Below are 21,874 nucleotides of genomic sequence, written 5' to 3' on the forward strand. Positions count from 1 at the left end.
AAATAATTGAGATTATTTTAATAGTTTTACAACTTATGAGATTCTTATATTTATGAGAAAATATACAATACAAAAAGTCTAAATGACATGTCCAAACAAAACTTCAACTTCATCTCATATTTCATATTGTATAGCCAAATAGTCCCTTAAACTTGTATAAAATTGAACAAATAGACATACACGTCTTACGTGACATCATACATGGCTATTTATGTCCTACGTGTATTATACCATGTAGAATTCATGTCAACTTTATATAAGTTTAAGTGCCTATTTTTAAAAGCCCAAAATTAGATGGCATAAATGTGAAATGAGGTGAAGTTAAAAGTGTGCCATTTATGAATTGATTGGCTTACCGATCCATATATATGTAATGAAACTACATCCGAAGTTTATAAGAAGAAAAAGATATCAGTGAAATTCTGCAAATGGCTAGTGAAATGTTTCAAGCTCAGGCTCATATCTACAAGCATGCCTTGAGTTATGCAAATTCCATGGTTCTTAGTTGTGCAATTCAGTTAGGCATACCAGATGTAATTCATAGTCATAAGCAGCCAATGACTCTGTCTCAACTTGTTTCACAGCTCAAACTTCCTGCTGCAAAATCAGATGCAATTTATCGAGTGATGCGCCTATTGGTATACTCTGGCTTCTTTGCTACTAGAGATTTTCTTGATGAAAACTCAGAAAATCAACAAGGGTATGTTCTTACACCTTCTTCTAAGCTGCTTTTGAAGAGTGAGATACCAAACTTGTCACCTTTTGTTAGAGCAATGGTTGAACCTGCTATGGTGAATCCATGGCAATCTTTGGGGGATTGGTTTCTAGGAGATAAAACCACTCCATTTGAGACAGCAAATGGTGCACCCATATGGGAATTCTGTGACCAAAATCCAAGATTCAACAATGTTTTCAATGAAGCAATGGCTAGTGATTCCGAAATGATGTGTTTAGTTGCAAAGGACTGCAAACAAGTATTTCAAGACATGAATTCCTTGGTTGATGTTGGAGGTGGCACTGGAGTTATAGCTAAGGCTATTTTGGCTGCATTTCCTCATCTAAAATGCACTGTGTTGGACCTCCCTCAGGTTGTTGCTAACATGCCAGACACAGATAATCTGAAATATGTAGGAGGTGACATGTTTCACTCAATTCCCTCTGCTGATGCCATTTTGTTTAAGGTAACATGACTACCATTCTAGCTTTTGTTGGTAAAAATTTTCATCTCTTTGTCTGTCATGCCTAATGTCCAACAAAACAGTTAAAAAATATGACATAATTTTTGCAGCATGTTATGCATAACTGGAGTGATGAGGATTGTGTGAAGATACTAAAGAAATGTAGAGAAACTATCAAGGATAATAAAAAAAATGAAGGGAAGGTTGTTATAATTGACATGGTATTGGATAGAGATGAAGATGAAGCAAACATGACTGAAGTGAAGCTCATTTATGATGTAGCAATGATTGTGCTTCTTACTGGGAGGGAGAGAACTGAGAATGAATGGGAAAAGCTATTCCTTGAGGCTGGCTTTATGACCTATAAGATTACACCTCTCTTTGGCCTTAGGTCCCTCATTGAAATTTTCCCTTAAGGAAATTGATGAACTAGTTTAATTTCCCTTCCTTTTATTCTCTTGTACTTTTGAATTAATCATTTTCATCTACTTCTTGTCAGTCTTGGGTCTTGGGTCTTGGGTCAAATCTCATTTTCTTTGGAGGAATGTTCCTTCTTCCGGCATCTGTTGAAATTTGCTTTTGGTTACTGCAATTGTTTTTGGCAAAATAAAATTTGACTTTTGAATTTTAGTTAAGTTGTTGAGATATTTTAAATTATTTTAAATTTCAAATTATGCAAATTATTGAAAGTCATTTTAATTCATTGAAAAACATTTTCAACTGTTATTTGCCGTCCATCTTTTAAAAAAACCAACAGAAACACTGAAATAAGAGAAAATGATCAAATCTGTATGCGTACTATAGGAATATATAAATGTCACGTTTCAATTTATTCCTCGTGCGGATGCCATTTTGCTTGGTATGCACACAAATTTTTATTCTTGACATGCCCAGAAAGATAGTTATAGGTAAATCGTAAACATCAACACAAGTAAAATTAGTAACCTGAAGAATAAAATAGGTTGGATACACTAAATTGTATGCAAAATATAACTTGTTGGGGGTATACAAGTTGAATAATACTCCTTCTGTCCCTATTTACTTGTCCACTTTTGAATTGACACACTTATTAAGAAAATAATTATTGATATATTGAGTTTACCATTTTATCCCTATTAATTATGAAGTAGATGCATTAATAACTTAAGATTTTCAAGAAGTTCCATCTTTTTCAAAGTAATTAATTGAGGGTATAATAGGTAAAAAAAATTGTCCTTTTTTGATTTGTCAAAATTGACAAGTAATTAGGAATAACTAAAAAAATAAAAATGAACAAGTAATTAGGGACAAAGGGAGTACGTAGATTTCCAAGAATAATTTGTGCATTTTCTGTCAGTTTGAAATTGTTTTTCTTCCATTTGCCATACTCTACCCAGGGCACAACCTTCTAAACTAGCATAGATTGTGGCAATTGGGTGGTTGGGTTAAGTTTGGGCGGGTAATAATCATGGGTTGAGACAATAATTGGGCTAAGATCCAACTTAACCAAATTTGCGTAGGTAAAAAAAAAGGAGCAAACTACATAAATTTCACTGGTTTAGATCCTAATTACTAGAATTCACAATAGTTTCAAATATTACTTCATATACCATATTTCGTTATTTGGATACATGTATCAGTACTCGCCATATACATGTATCTTATCGTTAGAATATTCGAGATACATGTTTTATTAATTTTGAATTAAATGTGTGTAACTGATTTCCTTATTAGAGGAGTAATTGATGCTTAATTAACAACTCTAACAAATCTACTGATTTATTAGTGTATTAACTTTAACAAATCTTCCTAAACTAATGAAATCATAAAACCCAACTAATTCTTTAATTGTGAACTTCATCTTCTTGGCATCAATTTTTTTTTGTTTCTTGCGATTGTGAGTTTTTTCAACAATGGTTAATATCATCATATTACTTCCTATATCATATTTTGTCATTTGGATACATGTATCATTACTCGCTAGATACATGTATATATCGGTTTGAATATTCGAGATATATGTTCTATTAATTTTGAATGAAATGTGTGTAACTGATTTTCTTAATTAGAGGAGTAATTGGGGTTTAATATCTTAGATACATGAAAAGGAAGAACTCATACATGATAATAATGTAACAATAGTAACAAACCTCTACACATAATGTTGATTTTCAAGATTCAATTTTGATAGTTAAAGATGAAAACGTAATTTTAGAGGATGAAGGTAGAGAGAAATGGTGGATGTAAGTGGTGAAGGATGTGGGGGGTGGGGCGATGAAAATAACTGTGGGGTAGGTGACTGGCAAGGGATACGTCGGAGAGAAAGAAAAAAAATTCAAATTGTTATTTGACCATTAATTTAAGTATTTAAATGTAAAGATAATTAATCAATTCCATTTTAAAGGAATTTGTATATCTGATTGTATATTTTAAAATATATGGTATAAAATATTTAAAATGGTAATATATGTAATTATTTGAAATTAGAGATAAGATTAGTATATATGATAGTGATGTATTCTAGTTAGGTAGTTTTTCCAAAAAAGAGTTGGGTCAAACGGGTTAAGTTATGGGTTATATAACGTATCACGATCCAACCCAACCCAAATTTGCTTAGGTAAAAAACAGTTGGGTAAAAACGAGTTAAGTAATGAATTACATAACGGGTCACGACCCAATTAAATCAATTTTTTACTAAACTTAATTGTTTTATTAGAGAAGGGTCTAAAATACCCTTAAAGTATTGGAATTGGTACAAAATTACCCTTCGTTTACCTTGTGGCCTCAAAATACCCTTGGGATTAACCTTTAGGGGTCTATAATGTCATTTCACAAATGGACGAATTAGTTCATATAATTAATAATTTCATTTATTACGTGGCGTTATAAATTACTAGAATACACACACTTAGTTAACATATTCTCAATATTTCCCTACTATTTAAAAAAAAATACTAAAATCCCTATTGTTCCCACAAAACTAAACCACCGGATACATTATTCTTGAAGAAGTCTAAACCTTACTTTTCCACCCCTAAATTTACTCCAATAATTTCTCCTCAGATTTTCCCACAACCCACCATTCCCTCTCCAAAATTTTCTCACCCATTATTCTCAACAAATTCATTATTTCAATTTTGAATTTCAAACTAATTCTCTCTCCATTCAACTAATTCAGAGTTTGAAATAGGTAGTCTCTTCATCTTCAACTTTTTTTTTCTTTTTTTTTAATATTTTCTTATACTTTATGGATCATCCGTCTTTTAGTATTGGGATTACCCAAATAGTCACAGCCAACACTAATCGAATATCTGATTATGAAGATCCTAAACAGGTCTAATAGGTTGCATGATCCTATAACAATGGCTAAGCAAAGTTCTAAGAAGTCAAAACCTAAAAAGGAGGCACATGGAAAAACACCTAAGAAAAGGGGTGGAAAGGTTGCCCCGGTCATATCCAGATCTGCATTACCAACGGTATGTATTTTACTATTTTTTTTCCTGTAATTTTATGTATTCACATGTTACTATTGGATCCACAACATTCGTTTGAGGTGGAATTTGTTCAAGATATTATGCAACAAGAAAGCGACAGTCAGTAACTATTTAATCAATTTTTCTTTACTTACATATTTGATTTGTTTTTATAATATATCCTCTTCTTTTTTGTAGTAACTGCGAAATGTTTTTGGTTGTTTTTGTTGAATTTCTGAGCGGTGAAATCAACATCCCATCTAATGATTTTCGAAGTGACTATCTTCGCACAAGATATACAGCACTGTTATGAAAGTATGGTCTCAACAAGGTTAAAACGGAATATGTTAGCAAGAATGATAATCCTACAAGGCCGAAAAGTGACTACGCTCCACCAATAGAAGATGATCTTGTTAATGTAGAATATATTTATATATATCGATTCACCGATAGTTGTTGATGATATTGTTTTTAAGATACATTAATTAGTGTTTTTGAGTATTTCTTCCCTTTTGAAGATACTACTTCTAAATGTGAAGAGTTTTTATGTTGAAAATTGTTTATTTTGCTTTTCATTTTGTTTTCAACATATTTAATACCTTGTTAAATTTTGTCTCTTATAAGTATAGTACACATCACTATAGTTGATACTATATTATTTGTAGATACAAGATTTTCCAAAACTTTATTATGTATATGATACACGATTACTTTCGATATAACAAAATTTGTATGTATCACAACACCTGATACTATATTTTTATACTTAATACAAATCAATTAATTTTCAATATATTTAGTACCTTTTAACATTATCTCTAATAAATTTGGTACAAATGACTACACTTGATACTATATTATAAGCTGATACAAATTTGTCAAAAAATATATTATGTATATGATACACAATTATTATTTATCATGCTTTCAAAATCACAAATTGATGTGTATAAGCTAATACAAATTTGCCGAAAAATATATTATGTATATGATACACAATTATTATTTATCATGCTTTCAAAATCACAAATTGATGTGTCTCACAAACCTGATACTATATATTTACAATTGTTACAATCCTCTAAATTTGTAATATATTTAGTACCTTTTAACATTATGGCTCTTATCCTATACACATCACAACTCTTATCCGGTACATATCACAACACTTGATACTATATTATCCAATACAAATTTTTTCAAAGAATTAAGTATCAAATTCATTATGTTAAACAAATCAATGCAATGTAATAGTATTTTCAATACTTATTACCAGTTACATATACATTAATTACTTAACCAATATAACGTATATTTTAAAAATAACTTTGTATCAAACACAAAACAATACACAATATGTATACCAAATTCACTTTATCAAAAATTAACAATAAAAAAATATAGGCAAAACAGAAAAACGTAACAATTCAATTTATTGAATCAGAAATTAGTAAACTAAAATTACTTTTTAATGTGTTTGTAACGGTGAAAAGAAATGTTATAATTTGAAAATTATTAGATCTGAAAAAACAAAGTACTCCAAAAAAGTATTGATCGAGATTCTATCAGGAAGAAAGTACAAGTTCTTCGATTGTGGTCTTCTTGTCCACATCGCCCACAACAGTTCATGTTTGATGTTAGTTTTTCATCTGGATTTTTCTTCCTTTTTTTCGTGATCTACTGGACATTCTTTTGTATCTTGTTGGCAAGACAACTTCTTCCAAAATACAATCCGAAACTGACCAATCACTTTTGTCCGCCATTGATTCCATTGGAACTGCATCACACTAATACATAGCTACAATTGTACCAAATATAAAATAATAAACGCCCTTGACACCAAAGGTTCAAGAAGCCAAAACAACATTCCAAACCAAAAAAAAAATAAAAAGAAAAAACAGCCATAAAAACGCAACAAAAATAGAAACTTGTAGCTGCTATGTCTGAAGACCATCAATCTTGCAAGGATTTTGCATCTTCCCGCCATAGAGAGGGTGGCTCGCCAGAATGAACCAGCAATTTCTCTCTACTCCAGATTTTTTTTGGATCAAGCTTTTGCAGTTTTTTGGAAGAATAGGGAGACACAATTTGACAACTTGAAATTTTAATTTTCTAGCTATGTTACCTTTTTGTGAACGACTGATTGTTAGAAGAAAGAAACGTACGCTTAATTTGTGGGATTCAATTATATTTCTGATTTTAGTCCCTAATTTAGCGCAGTAAATTGATAAAAGAAATCTCTAAATTAAAGTATCCGCGCTTCCCAATTATGTATCTGAAAGATATTAAAATAAAGGAATTTCTGTAATTAATGAAAGAGTAAGGATAGAATGTAATTTGTATGTTATACTATGTGATTTGCATAATTTTTACTTAAAACTGTTGAGTATTGACCAATCCTTTCTAAATCAATTGCCCATCATTCTAAACCCACTTCTTAAAGAAAACCCTAAACATTTCTCGATATGTTTAGGCTCATGGCAAGAAACAAACACTCTTTATCATTATTTATTCTAGGATCTATTTTCGTAGTTATTATATTACTAGTCTCTGGGCACGTGCGTTGCACGTGTGTCCCATGTGTTTTATTTAAAAATATATAGAAAGGAAAAATGACTGAGTTTTTGAAAAACCGATTAAACTTATAGTTTAAGAGAAATCGGATTTCCAAAAGAACAGAGTCGCCACTTAATTTTTAGTAAAAATCAAGAAAAATCTTGAAGTTTTTCAAAAGATTTAAAACAAATAAAATCAATTGAAAAGGGTTCGAAGTACAATGTACATTCCGAGAAGGTGTTAAGCCCTCGGAATGTCCGCTAACTTGCGGTTGACCGACGATTTGACCAAAATGATTTTGACTAATTTTAAAATTTTAACTTGAGTAAAAGAGTTCATTTATTTTGACTAATTATTTTTAGAATTAACTAAGTAAAAAAAACCCACGACTTTGACTAAATTTTGAAAAGTTTAACAAAAAGTAAAAGAACTCATTTATTTTAACTAATTATTTTTAAAATTTTGAATTAAGTAAAAGGAGTTCATTTATTTTTAACTTATTATTATTATTTTTTTACTATTATTGTTTTTATCATTTTTTTTATTTATCTAAGGGGAAGTGAACTAAAGGGGAAATTTCTAAAGGGAATAGTTCATAAAATATCAACAAGCCTAATATTAAAATAAAAATAAAAATAAACTAAGTAATAAAATATATATATACTTTAATTCGAAAATAACATGAAATGACCATTCTTTGGGGAATTTAATTAAATTGAACCATAAGATAATCAAAGTGTTAGTCAAATACAATAAAATAAATAAGAGAGGGAAAGGAAGCACATTGAATTTGGGCCTTTAGTCTTGGACCTGCTGAAATTTTAAGGCTTTGGGCCTATTTTTCAACTTTAAGCAAACTATACACACTGAGTGTATATCAGTGTATACAGAATGATTTTTAACCCCAATCTCTACACTTTCCGTGTATATATATATCTTTAGACCTGTACGCCCGAAATTTTTGCATATTCCAGCCTGCGACTCCGACTTTTCACCTGTATATCATTGCGTTTTTTGACTGTATATCGCTGTATACGGTGAATATATCAACCCCTTTCCAATTTTTAGAACATGAAAACTTGATTTCCAGCCCATATTTACACTCCGGGACCTGTACTTCATTACGATTGACTCGATAAAAAATGGAATCAGGCCTTTCGGCCCAATAAGTAGATGCAAGGGGTGAAACTTGAATCCAAGTAACTCGAATTGGTGTCACATGTAGCACAAAATGACGAATATTAGCGATCAATAGTAGTGTCTCGAAACCAAAATATTCAATGACAATGATGATCAACCAATTCACAACTCGACAAAAGAAATAGCAAATCACTAATAATAACCATAAGCCAAGCAAAATACACGTGAATGACCAGAGGATTGAAAACAAAACAATCAAACCTTAAAACTTAATTCCAACATTTCCAACTAATTTCCACTTTTTCTTTTAACAATTTTGATAAACAAAATAAATCCATGACTAACCCATGACTAATAAATTCATGACTAATCAACAGAGAAACAAGAAAATTCCGCAAATATTCCACAAAATTAAGATCGCAAAATTCAAAATAACGGATTGGGTTCAACTAAGACAAACAAATCATGAGAAAACTAAGGATGAAAAGGAACCCACAACTCAAGAAAGTATACATGCTCTCAATATGCAAAAACATATTCTATTCAAGAATTAAGCAACAGAGGGGTTACATTACTGGACAATACAACAAAATCAAAGATTATAAAAAAAAAAAAAATATATATATATATACCGAACCGAAAATGACTACTAAAAGGACTACCCTACTGCTTTAGAAATGAAACATAAATAGAGCTATGAACCAAGCTAAAACAAGATTACCACCAACAACGATACTGACGGAAAATTTTAAAGACAAAGACAACATTTTAGTTATGCAGGAATAATGAGTCCGAACAAAATAAGACCCCCAAGACTACGAGTGATCAGCGAAGAAGCAGCGGACTGTGCAACTAACACTCAAAAATTAAACCCAATACAACAGCAAGTCATTTTAAGCAAAACTGAATAAAGATTCAGCTAGTTGTAGCATCGAGATTGAATCAGTGACTTTAAAGATCAGTACATAAGTCGCAAACAACAAATCGAGCGAGAACACAATCATTCAAACGACCCTCTCACGAGCAAAATACACGCCAAACGATTTAAAGTCATAATGAATATACCTTTTTCGGCGCAGCAGACTAGGACGAGACGAGCAAGAGGGGAGCGGGCTTCCACCACACGACCACGAACACCGACAACGAACCAAAGAAAGGCGAGCAAAGACTCTATCAAACCGAAATTTTCACTCTTTGATTTTAGTTTCTGTATGTCCTCTCAAATTCCAACAACTTCCTCTTAATATTTTCTTTACTTTCTTTAATGATTCTCTAACACAAGAATATTTTAAACTCCGAAAAAAAAATCCAAAAAATCCCCCCTCTACAGCGAACAAAAGGAGAATATATATAGGCGGAAATTAGGGTTCGGAGAATGGGGGGAAAGAGGACGAATTCCAAATTCAAAAATTGAATTCTTTCCCCAATTCAACCAAACACCCTTTCCTCTAAGATTTCAACCCATTCCGTAAGAGGAAAGGAGAGAAACGCGTGTTAGTACGGATTGAGAGAGGAGTGAATAAGGAGACAAAAAATCGCAGTGTACGTTGGACTGCTCTTACTGTTTCTCCTTGCTTTTCCGTTCATCTGCGACTTCACGCCGTGAAAAATTATTGGAGCCGTTGGAGAGGACATCGCGTGTGTAGTTGACGTCGAATTCGGCGTTGGAATCGTTACTGTTAACGCCTGAATATTGGAGAAAAAATCTGGGTTATTTCTGTGGAACTGATTTGGGTCACTGGGCATTGTATTGATAGAATGGGTTGGGCCGGGAGATTTCAATTAGTTTGGAAAGGGAAATGGCTGAAGTTTATGGGTTAAGGTGTTGGGCCACTGATTGAGAGAGTGGGAGGCCCAAAATATTCTGAAAATTGAATTAAGAATGGGGTAAACAAATGACTAAGCTTGCAATTAAATGATAGCCCACGAATTTCAATTATAACCAAATTGAATTAGCGAATGTAGCCAAATTGAGTTTGATTAACAAATTCGGCTAAGATTTAAATAAGACGAGCTATCATTAATTAATTAACGAGCTTCTTAATCTTAACGAAATAACATATCTAACTCAATTATAAACTAATTAATTTAACAATATAAGCGACTAAATAACTAAATATTTAGATAAAGCTAAAATCTTTTTGAGACAATTTTTGAACCTTCATAAAATATACTAATTAGCCACATAATTATATAATAATTAACTTAATTATAAACTAACTAATTAACTCAAAATTGCAAACTACTAAATAACTAAACAAACTAACCAAATATTTAATTAAACAAAATATTTTGAGACGATTTTTGAATATTTATAAAGTTCAAAAGTATACACATATTATTTAAAAATTATAAAAAGTGACAAACCATTTAAACTAACTTGAAAAATATTTTAAATTTTATAAAGTCAATTATTTTAAATCGTTTGAAAATTAAGAAACTCAGAAATTAATTATTGTCGGGGAGGGTCAAAATTGGGTGTCAACACCATGTAATTTTATTTTAGATTGTTAGAACAATTACAATTCTATGAAAACATGCATGTAATGAGAAATAAAATACAACAATTACAAATAATTAATCATTAAAAGTGTGACAAGAAACACCAAACAAGGGGTGCATTTTAATGTTTAAAAGCAATTCCTTATAATGTAACCAACGGTAAATCTGAACGTTGGTTAGTAGTAGCAAACTTTCACTAAAGTCAAAAATCACTAATTTGAGCCTGATAAAAATATAGAAAATTAAACTAAAGAAGTCTAATAGGGAGAAAACACACAAAAAATACAATATACACATCCTTCTTAAGATTTTAATAATAACAATGCATATGAAAAAAAGAGAGGATAAAATTACTACATAATTTTCGAAGTTCTTGTCTACACCTTCTCCCATAACCAATTAAAATTCAAGAGTCTTCTTATCGAATCAAACTAAAACATAAATCAAATAGTACAATGATGATATAAACACTCCGCCACTTGAACTATAAAAAAAATGAATAACTTTGGATTAGAGTCTCATAAAATCAGAAAGATGAATTGATATGGATAAAAATGGAAGTATCAAAAGATATCTTAAAGTTTTAAATTAATATTTAGAGGTTATGAATATGAAATGTATGAGAGTTATGGATTTAAGAGTAGCAATTGAATAGTTAATTAAATATTATTTAGGAGGAATGACCTGAAAGACCCTTGTACTTGACTCCGTTTGTCAGTTGAACCTTCATACTCATCACTTTGCCAACTAGACCCTTAAACCCATCAAAATACAACATTTTAAGCCCTTTTCTCCCCCGGTCAGTGTGCGTGTAATGGACGCGACTACACGTGGAATTCCACATCATTTTTTAGTGCCACACGCGAAATTAAGTGCTAAAAAAAATTTAAAAAAATGGATCAATTTTTTAATTTCTTAAACTTTTCAAATAGTCATCTTCTTCATATTTGGTCACAAATTGAGCACCAGATTCATACCCATTAGATCAAATTCTTCTTGATTTAACTTGTAAATTCAACTACAAGTTCACCAACACAAACTCAATGAACCCCAATCAAAAATTTTAATTAATTTTACAAATTCACAAGACCCATTTATTATTTTTTATGCTTTTTCAAACTTATCAATGGAATTTTAAAATTTTCAATAGTGACAATCATCCTTCACATTATCCACATCTCCTCGTTGAAACCATCTAATAAAAGAATGATACTAATATTTTTCAAACCTAATAACGAAAATTTTAGAAGAAGCTAAGGCTACTGATTTGTATATAAAAAAAAGAGGCGGAAAAGAGTGAATGTTGGGCTGGAGAAAGAAGAAAGTTGAGGGTTGTGGTGAGGGGTAGAGGAGAGAGGGCTGGTGGAGAAGAAGAAAGGGTGGATGTGGGTGAAGGACGGTTGAAGATGATGAATCTTATTTTTTAATTTTATTAAATTGATTAAACTGATTTTTTTTAAAGTAAAATATTATTTTAACTTACTTTCAAGCGCGTGTAATCATGCATATTTCCAACTCACCAATATTAATGTCACATAAGCTCGGTCAATGGTCAGAAGGGTTTAAAATATTGTGTTCTGGTGAGTTTAAGGGTTTGGTTGGCAAAGTGATGAATAGGAGGGTCCAACTGACAAACGGAGCCAAGTACAGGGGTCTCCCAGGTCATTCCGCCTATTATTTATGATAGTGAATATTTAAAGCAAATAAAAATAAATAAAAAATAAAGAAGGGTAAAACATCAGTACAAATTATATTTAATTAAATAATGTTATAATGTTACATATTAATAGTGAATAAAAAATAATTGCATCACATACTTCAAATAACTTTTTGATTTTCTCAATGAATTAACATACTAATTACCTCAGTGAATTTGATTTGAAATACATAAAAGTAAACGTTTTCACAAGGTTAAATAGTAGAGTAGTACTACATTAAGTTATTCAAATAATAATTAAGAGAAGTGAAAAATATTTAGTTTAATATTTGTTCAGACATACATTTCATGTGTCAAATAATATAGATACATTTGGTTTAACACCTTCTCACTTTAATATTTAGTATAATAATAATATAATATGATTTATTATTTAATATTTAATTAATTAAATAATTTATAATTTTATGATTTTAGTGTAAGGAAAAAATGATAATCCAAATTTATACTTCGGAGCTTTTCACTTTTAGTAATATATGATTAAAAATAAATTTATATATATAATGATTAACGGGTCATTTGTTACTTACTAATGAATATGATCACTTTATGATTCTTTAGCTTGCAATTAAGTTAGGAGGTGAAAAGGTTGTAAAAATATTGTGATTAATTAATATTTAACTTATGAAAGAACTTATGTAGCACACCTATAAAAAAAAAATACAAGCTTATCATTTCAAATGATACAAATAGAAGGATCTACCTACAAATGCAACATAAAATGTATTCATAGAAATAAGACCACACTAAATAAAGCATAAGTGTAATTTTGTCAATTTGAATTCCATACAATGGAGGGTACAAACCTATTTATAGTGATGTAACACCCCTACGAATTTCCTAATTACGCTCCATTCAACATGAATTTGTTGCTTCCTGGGCACCTACTCAAATAACCAGGGGTGCATGTTTAGATACTTGCAGTATGCACCGAAGATGACTTCATTATAAGTATCTCAAATCCAATGTAATAGTATAATCACTCTTACAATTTAAAATAGTCATTTTACATCTAACAATAAATTATCATATTTGAAATAGAACTATAATTATAAGTATGCAACACATTAAAAGATCATTCACAATGTATACCTATCATTTTAATTTGTTTTCAAGATTTTTGGAGGTTAATTTCTTTCTATATGACGATAACATCACCTATTAGAAAGTTAAAATTGTTAAAAATCAAACAAAATAAAGGAAATAAATTAAATAGATCAAGTCATAGTACTATGCCTAAGAATATACCTCAAAAGATTCTTACCTTTATTTTTCAATTTTTCACGGTCTTATATGATTTAGCCTCCAACTCAACTTATAAATATTTTTTTCCATTTAAAAAAACATAAAATCTTTATTTTTAAAAACAAACTTAATTAATTGGCACATCAAAAATTTAACCACATAACCAATTAGAGAAGAGAAAAAATAGAAGTAGAATAATTTTTTTTGGTAATAGAGCAGAAATACCAACAACAGTAAAAGGGAACAAAAAGAACATAAAACCCTATCAGTAAAGATTTTGGAATGAAGAGACAAAAACTAACTTTAATTCAATAGAGAGAGTAACACATTGTAATAAAGTAATATTAAATGCATTAATTGACATTATTTTTTAAAAAAATAAAATGGGATGAACTTTATATTCATGTTAATATCTATAAAAGTCACATAATTAACTACATACATACTCTTAATTATCATATTCTAGAAGATTACGTAAAGATAAAAGCTATTTCTCTACCTTTTTGCATTATTACAAGAAATAAAAAAAACAAAGAATTAGTAGCTATTCAATAAGGCGATGAACTTCCCAACTTATTTGTCTTTCTGTGATTTAATATAATTTGATTACAAATTTATAATAATTTAATGGTAATATTTTATGAAATGTTTTTTTACAATTTCGTATAACTTGAATATTGAAGAAATAGGTCATGACTAATCAGTAAAAATGTCCAACTTATAACGGACATTTTGGTAATTCATTTTTTCAACTTAAAAGGATTCCACTTTCAAAATAATGATATAATATATGCAAAAATGAAAATTTAGATATTAATATAACATAAAAATAAAAATTATGTTTTGGAGACTTAAGTACAATGAATTATGAAGTATGATATTATATTTTTATCCCAAAGATAATATTTATTATTGAAAATGATATTCATTAGTAAGTATATTTCGAGATTTTGAAATGTTAAAAACAATTGATAAATAAAAAAAATGAGAAAAATAGACTTTTGCAATGTACAAACAATTGATAAATAAAAAATGAGAAAAATAAAAAGCGAACAGGAAAAAATTAGTTTGACAGTCCATAAGAAGTGCTAAAATATTGAATAGAACAATTACCTTGAACGGAAAAGAAAGAAATTATATCTTTTCGCTGCTTCAATCGTATAAAATCTGCATAAAGCAAAATATATGTAATTAATTGGTGTTGCAAAGTTAAATTGGCATTCTATTATCCCAAAAACCTTGTATAAAACAACAATATATAATCACACATATAGATAGATATTCATGAAGAACACTAAAGAAAGAAAGAGATAATGGATCAATCCACGTTTAGAAAGATACAACCGACTTTATGAAATTTGCCATTTTAGAGCTGACCTTCCCTAAATTAAAATTCCGTTTTCATGTTGCCCAGAAGATTAAGCTGATATCTTTCTTCAGCATCGTCTCGTAATTGATTTTGTTGATAAAATATGAATGTTTGTTGCCCTTTAAAAATATAAAAAAAAATATACGTGATAAGAAAAAAGATCTTTCAATCTCAACAATAAGAAAATACAAGAGTTGAATGTGGAAGATAAAGAAATCTCTCAATTCTGAAAAATTTATAGGGGCTTATTCTTAGGAGGAAATAGTTAATATGTCAATGTGGTCATTGAATTCCCAGAAAAGAAACGGTTCTTTATTAAATAAAAGTAATGACTTTTGATCTTTTTTGTCTCCTCTAAAAATAAATTCAAATGAAGAGATTTTTTTAGAGTAGGGCAAAATGGTAATCCAATTTTGAAGTTAGAAGGTCCCCACATATAATAATATATGATTTTATTATATTATAAATTAAAATTTTAAAGATGCATGACGCCTATGCCTCAGGGCTTAGGAGCAATTTTGTGCTCTACAAGACTTTTAGTCTAAATTCGCTTTGCCGTTTGAAAAAAATCTCATTTTTATCCTTGAAATATGAATCATTTCATGTTACAATTTCGTTAACGACAAAGATATAGGATATAGCTGATATTAGAATGACGCAAATTTTAATTTTATTGTCACACACAACTAGGCATACCATATATTATACATAAATAATCAATCACTCTTCCCGATATACTTTCATACCATATTTTAAATTTGACAACTTGATATCAATACATAACCTTTGATAGCTTCAATATAGTTGTAAATTGTAAAACTTGAAACTTGAGAAAAAAAACAAAAGAATACCCAATATCTTGATTCAATATTATTCTTCAGCAATAAATTAGTAAGTTTAAATTTTAGACACTGTATTTTTATTCCGATTAAAAATCCTGGAACTGTCAACTTAAAAGTCTATTACTAGTATTCAAAATCAACGCAGTTGACCTATGAGTTTTACTCTCTAGCCGGCCCTGCAGGCTGCATCATTGTCCATTAAAAGTTTATATTTGTTTAAGAAGAAAAAGAGCAGGAAAATGGATGTTCCAATGTCTAGTGAAATGTTTCAAGGTCAGGCTCATATCTACAAGCATGCCTTCAGTTTTGCAAATTCCATGGTTCTTGGTTGTGCAATTCAATTAGGCATACCAGATGTTATTCATAGTCATAAGCAGCCAATGACTCTGTCTCAACTTGTTTCTGAGCTGAAACTTCTTCCTGAAAAATCAGATGCAATTCATCGATTGATGCGCCTATTGGTATACTCTGGCTTCTTTGCTACTACAGAATTTCTTGATGAAAACTCAGAAAGTCAACAAGGGTATGTTCTTACACCTTCTTCTAAGCTGCTTTTGAAGAGTGAGATCCCAAACTTGTCACCTTTTGCTAGAGCAATGGTTGATCCTGTTATGGTGAATCCATGGCAATCTTTGGGGGATTGGTTTCTAGGAAACGAAACCACCCCATTTGAGACAGCACATGGTGCACCCATGTGGCAATTCTGTGACCAAAATCCAAGATTCAACAATGTTTTCAATGAAGCAATGGCTAGCGATTCCCAAATGATGTGTTTGGTTGTAAAGGACTGCAAACAAGTTTTTCAAGACATGGATTCCTTGGTTGATGTTGGAGGTGGCACTGGAATTATAGCTAACACTATTTTGGTTGCATTTCCTCATCTAAAATGTACTGTGTTGGACCTACCTCATGTTGTTGCTAACATGCCAGACACAGAAAATTTGAAATATGTAGGAGGTGACATGTTTCACTCAATTCCCTCTGCTGATGCCATTTTGTTTAAGGTAACACGATTCTAGCTTTTGTTTACAAACTGCTGGTGGTACATCTCTAATTGGAAATTTGATATGCTGTGATTGATGCACCCTCGAATTTCCTCAATCTGATTAACTTGAGGGATGAAAGGTCTTGTAATTCCCTCCCTCTTGGCCTCAACTAACAAGTAAACACTCCAACTTTGAATATGCACATCTAGACACCTCAACTCGTCTCCATTGTATCAGTTAAACATTTCAATTTACAAAATGATTATCTAGACACCTCCAAATTTTATGTCACGTCAGCGTCAGGTGTGCACCAGACACAGTGAGGCCGAGTTGGAGTGTTCAGTTGCCACTTGAGATCAAGTTGAGGAGTCTAGATTTGCACTCTCAAAGTTGGAGTGCTTATTTATTACCTAAGACCAAATTTGAGTGTTTGTTTATGTATTATGCCTTCAGAAATTCCTTTGCAACTTGCTGAACATTCATATTGAACATATAGCGAAGTAAACAAAACAAAGATCATAGGTTTGAGAGCACTGCACCCTTCATAAAAAATAAATACACAAGGGGCGTGATGAAGATATAATTAAGTAAATAACTTTACCTCACATCTCAAGAGTTCGTATTGACTTATGTAGTATTTCAATTATTCCCTCCATCCCAAAAAGATTGCCTTAGTTACTATTTAGACAATCAAAGATATTTTCCTTGATCTTAATTTTTTTTCCAAATAATTTTTAAATATTTAGAATTGTTAATTTTTATGTAGTTTCTTAATATATAAATTTTATTTTAAAAAATTAAAACATTATACGTCCGAATTTACACCAAACATTAGTTACTTTGATCCTCATATTCCGTATCAAGACACTCTTTTTGGAAGACTATATAGATTATGTATTAAAGGCTATAGGTCATCATTCATCAGTTCGTGATGTTTACAATGTCTTGTTTAATTTCAGTTACGTTTTTATCTTGCTAGAAGGGGGAAAACAGGCTATTCGAATCCCTGTTCTTCTGATCTCCTCTCGTCTGTTTTGTTGCTCATGCCAATGACTAACAAAACAGTTTAAAAACTTTGTCCTATGGTTAAGAAAATGTGAGTTAATTTTTGCAGCATGTGATGCATAATTGGAGTGATGAAAATTGTGTGAAGATCCTAAAGAGATGTAGAGAAGCTATCAAGGATAAAAATGAAGGAAGAAAAGGGAAGGTCCTTATCATTGACATGGTATTGGGTAGAGATGAAGAAGCAACAAACATGACTGAAGTGAAGCTCATTTTTGATGTACTAATGATGGTTTTAGTCACTGGAAGGGAGAGAACTGAGAAAGAATGGGAAAATCTATTCCTTGAGGCTGGCTTCATGAGCTACAAGATTACACCTCTCTTTGGCCTAAGGTCCCTCATTGAAGTTTTTCCTTAAAATATTATGCAAGGATTAAAATAAATTGATGAACTACATGTATTGTCGTACCCTTGTAGTTCTTGCCTTGTGTTGTATATTGTGTTTCCATTATCACACTATTTTGTTGTTGTTATTGTTTCTTTCTTTCTTGTAGACTTTACATTGCTTTTCTTATTAACGACTATGCTTTCTTCATTGTTTCTTGTTATTTTACTTGGGTTTGATGCACTTAAGCCAAAGGTTTTTCAGAAACAACCTCTCTACCTCCTCGAGATAGTGGTAAGATCTGTGTACACTCTACCCTCCCTAAACCCCACTTAGTGTTGTTATTGTTGTGATGAACTACATGTATTGTTAAGGAAACAATCATATGAAATTATGGAGCGTGCGACTAGCTCATCGAACCTTTTTAAATATATGCTTCTTTATACTTCCTCCTGCAAACTATAGCCACAAGTCATGTACACAATAAACTAATTTTAGCAGTTAATACCAATGTGAGGCCTGCTTGGACCTTTTCCCTAAAACTGAATGTCCACAACATCAAAACTTAATCGGACCTTTTCCCTAAAACTAAGCAAAAGAGTGGTTCAGTTTCAATGCTAAAAGACAAGAGAAGTCATAGGATAAAATAAACATGAGAATATGCTCTTGGAAGGATAGAGCTATTATTGGTATGGCACACATTTTTATTTTTGGAATAACAAGAAAAAAGGGAGCTGTTACAATTCTGAGCATGCCATCACAAACCTAATTACATACATGAAGATAGATCATAACAACCTTTGTTCTATCCATAAAATATAGCTCATCACAAGCTAGTTTCAGCAACATGGTTGAAAACTTTCTGAGCTAATGGAAACACATAATAATGTTGAAAGAGCCAGTGAACTCTTCAAAGCACAGACTCATATTTACAAACATGCATTTGCTTATGCAAATTCCATGGCCCTGAATTGTGCCATTCAGTTAGGCATACCAGATATTATTCATAACCACAAAAAATCAATCACTCTTCCTGATCTACTTTCAGCACTCAAACTTCCCTCATCAAAATTAAATGGCATTCATCGACTAATGCGTCTGTTGGTGCACTCTCAATTCTTTGATATAACAAAGCTCGAAGAAAACTCAGAAACAGAAGGATATGTTTTGACAACTTCTTCAAGGCTGCTTCTTAAGAGTGAAATCCCAAATTTGTCACCTTGTGTTCGAGTAATGGTTGATCCTGTCCTTGTCACTCCTTGGCAATTATTGGGAGAATGGTTTCACAAGAATGAAGAAGCGACGCCATTTGAGACAGCACATGGGGTGCCTATGTGGGACTTTTGTGCACAAAATCCAATATTTGACAGAGTTTTTAATGAAGGAATGGCTAGTGATTCCCAAATGACGAGATTAGTTGTTAAGGACTGCAGGGAAGTTTTTGAGGGACTGAACTCATTGGTTGATGTTGGCGGTGGCACTGGCATTGTAGCTAAGACCATCTTGGAGGCAGTAACTCACTTGAAATGCACTGTCCTTGATCTTCCACATGTTGTTGCCAATATGCCACAGAGTGAGAATTTAATCTATGTAGGAGGGAATATGTTTCAGTCTATTCCCCATGCTGATGCAATTTTACTTAAGGTATGCACAAAAGTTTCATCCTTAACATGTTCTAGTTTTATTTTGCTTGATATTGGAGGGGGGCTGGAATTACAGAAAAGAAATTTGGCAGCATTTCCTCACCTAAAATGCACCATGTTAGACCTTCTTCATGTTATTGCTAAAATGCCACAGACAGAAAATTTGAAATATGTGGGAGGTGTCATCTTTCAGTTACTATACGGTTTCTGTATTAAAGGCTATAGGCCATCGGTATCATGAGCTTGCTATTGGGGTTGAGTTAGGCTCAAGTATCATATGTTTACTTTTTTTCTTGCTAGAAGAGAGAAATAGGCAATTTAAATTCCTATTCTTCAGATTTCCTCTTGTCTGCTTTTTTGCTCATGCCAATGTCTAACAAAACAGTTAAGACTGTCCTATGCTTGAGAAAATATGACATTTTGCAGACTGTTATGCATAATTGGAGTGATGAAGATTGTCACGAGTTTGTGATGTTTACAGTGTCTGTTATCCTGTCCATGTCAATGTCCAACAAAACAGTTAAGAAACTGAGAAAACATGACATAATCTTTGCAGCATGTTATGCATAATTGGAGTGATGAGGATTGTGTGAAGATACTAAAGAGATGCAGAAAAGCTATCAAAGATAAATATGAAGGAAGAAAAGGGAAGGTCCTAATCATTGACATGGTATTGGATAGAGATGAAGAAGAAGCAGACATGACTGAAGTGAAGCTCATATTTGATGTACTAGTGATGGTTGTAGCTACTGGAAGGCAGAGAACTGAGAAAGAATTGGAAAAGCTATTCCTTGAGGGTGGTTTCATGAGCTACAAGATTACACCTGTCCTTGGCCTAAGGTCCCTCATTCAAGTTTTGCCTTAAAATTTTCTGCTCTATGTCTCTTAAACTTCATTTGTTTTCATTAAGATTAAAACGTCTGAATCTGAACGATTAAGATACTGTCCCTAGATCTGAATACCAAATGATTAAGATTGTTTGTTTTTCAACATCTAAATGTGCATAATCTATTTATTTGTAAACAAAATAAATTTACAATTCAAATAAAAAATTAATTAAATATTAAAAAAATATTAATTGAATAAAATAAAATCATTATTTGATAAAAGAATGTAATATTTATGTTCACTAATGATAGTAGAGATGGGTTTTAGTGATGGTGATGGTGATGATGGTACTGATTGGCGTTAGTGGATAGTAATGATGGTGTTGATAGTTCTGATGGTGGAGGTGGTTGGCGTTGTAATGGTTGTCAATTACTAAGTCATGAGCCGCTAAAGAATGATCAAATCCTCAAGTACATAGAGCCTTCATAGCATATATTGGAATACTGAAACAATTGAATATGACATCCCCACCAAACAAATAGCAGAAGAATGTTAAATATGGATGCTGAGTCCAGATGGTGGTACCGACTTCAGCATTACTGGTATCTTCATCTAGAAAGGAAGAGTAGGCTCTCATTAACTATCTTAAATGGTGCTGCAGGACTTAGTGAGGTAAATATGAAATGCAGTAAAACATATATGACAATCTGAAACTATAACTGATACTTATATTGAAATTTGTAACTGAAACTGATAACTGGACTGAAACCGAACTGACAGTTATTCTTGAAACCTTATTTTGTCAGGAAATATTCTATTATGATAAGTTAAAAATAATGAACTTGCATGTGTGTGACTGGTGCTACGTATGGGGAGGGCCAACGTAGCTTACGAGCAAGAATGGGGTAGCTAACAACTGCCGCTTTGGCACTCATGCTCGGGGAAGTGGTAACTTCGCCCAGCTGAATGTGATCAGATTAATGTACTGAAACTGGATGCAGGAATTACACAAAATGCATACATTAC

The 21,874-nt window shown here is 31.5% G+C and overlaps 2 protein-coding genes across 4 annotated transcripts; both read left to right on the forward strand.

Annotated features, from left to right (window-relative positions):
• The first annotated feature begins 420 nt into the window (after nucleotides 1-420).
• LOC125849257 (trans-resveratrol di-O-methyltransferase-like) lies at nucleotides 421-20,885 on the forward strand. Of its 3 annotated transcripts, none has more exons than XM_049529306.1 (3): nucleotides 421-1,181; nucleotides 18,102-18,197; nucleotides 20,673-20,885. In XM_049529306.1, the coding sequence occupies exons 1-3, from the start codon at nucleotides 429-431 to the stop codon at nucleotides 20,883-20,885; spliced, it is 1,062 nt and encodes a 353-aa protein (XP_049385263.1). In that variant the 5' UTR covers nucleotides 421-428. The 3 variants fall into 3 exon arrangements, with proteins under 3 accessions (XP_049385263.1, XP_049385262.1, XP_049385261.1); XM_049529305.1 differs by lacking the exon at nucleotides 421-1,181 and adding an exon at nucleotides 16,156-17,005; XM_049529304.1 differs by lacking the exons at nucleotides 421-1,181; nucleotides 20,673-20,885 and adding an exon at nucleotides 16,161-17,005 and having other exon boundaries at nucleotides 18,102-18,587.
• On the forward strand, nucleotides 19,082-20,496 carry LOC125849258 (trans-resveratrol di-O-methyltransferase-like). Its single transcript, XM_049529307.1, has one exon. The coding sequence runs from the start codon at nucleotides 19,248-19,250 to the stop codon at nucleotides 20,259-20,261; it is 1,014 nt and encodes a 337-aa protein (XP_049385264.1). The 5' UTR covers nucleotides 19,082-19,247; the 3' UTR covers nucleotides 20,262-20,496.
• Nucleotides 20,886-21,874: the final 989 nt, after the last annotated feature.

The sequence above is a fragment of the Solanum stenotomum genome, chromosome 12 (assembly GCF_019186545.1).
Source record: "Solanum stenotomum isolate F172 chromosome 12, ASM1918654v1, whole genome shotgun sequence".
In the NCBI taxonomy this organism is placed as follows: domain Eukaryota; kingdom Viridiplantae; phylum Streptophyta; class Magnoliopsida; order Solanales; family Solanaceae; genus Solanum; species Solanum stenotomum.

Coding starts and splice junctions, on each gene's coding strand:
- LOC125849258 (XM_049529307.1), top strand. CDS start 19,248: ATGGAAACACATAATAATGTTGAAAGAGCCAGTGAACTCTTCAAAGCA.
- LOC125849257 (XM_049529305.1), top strand. CDS start 16,241: ATGGATGTTCCAATGTCTAGTGAAATGTTTCAAGGTCAGGCTCATATC. Junction 17,006..18,101: donor CTGATGCCATTTTGTTTAAG/GTAACACGATTC, acceptor TAATTTTTGCAG/CATGTGATGCATAATTGGAG. Junction 18,198..20,672: donor ATGAAGGAAGAAAAGGGAAG/GTCCTTATCATT, acceptor AGAAAAGGGAAG/GTCCTAATCATTGACATGGT.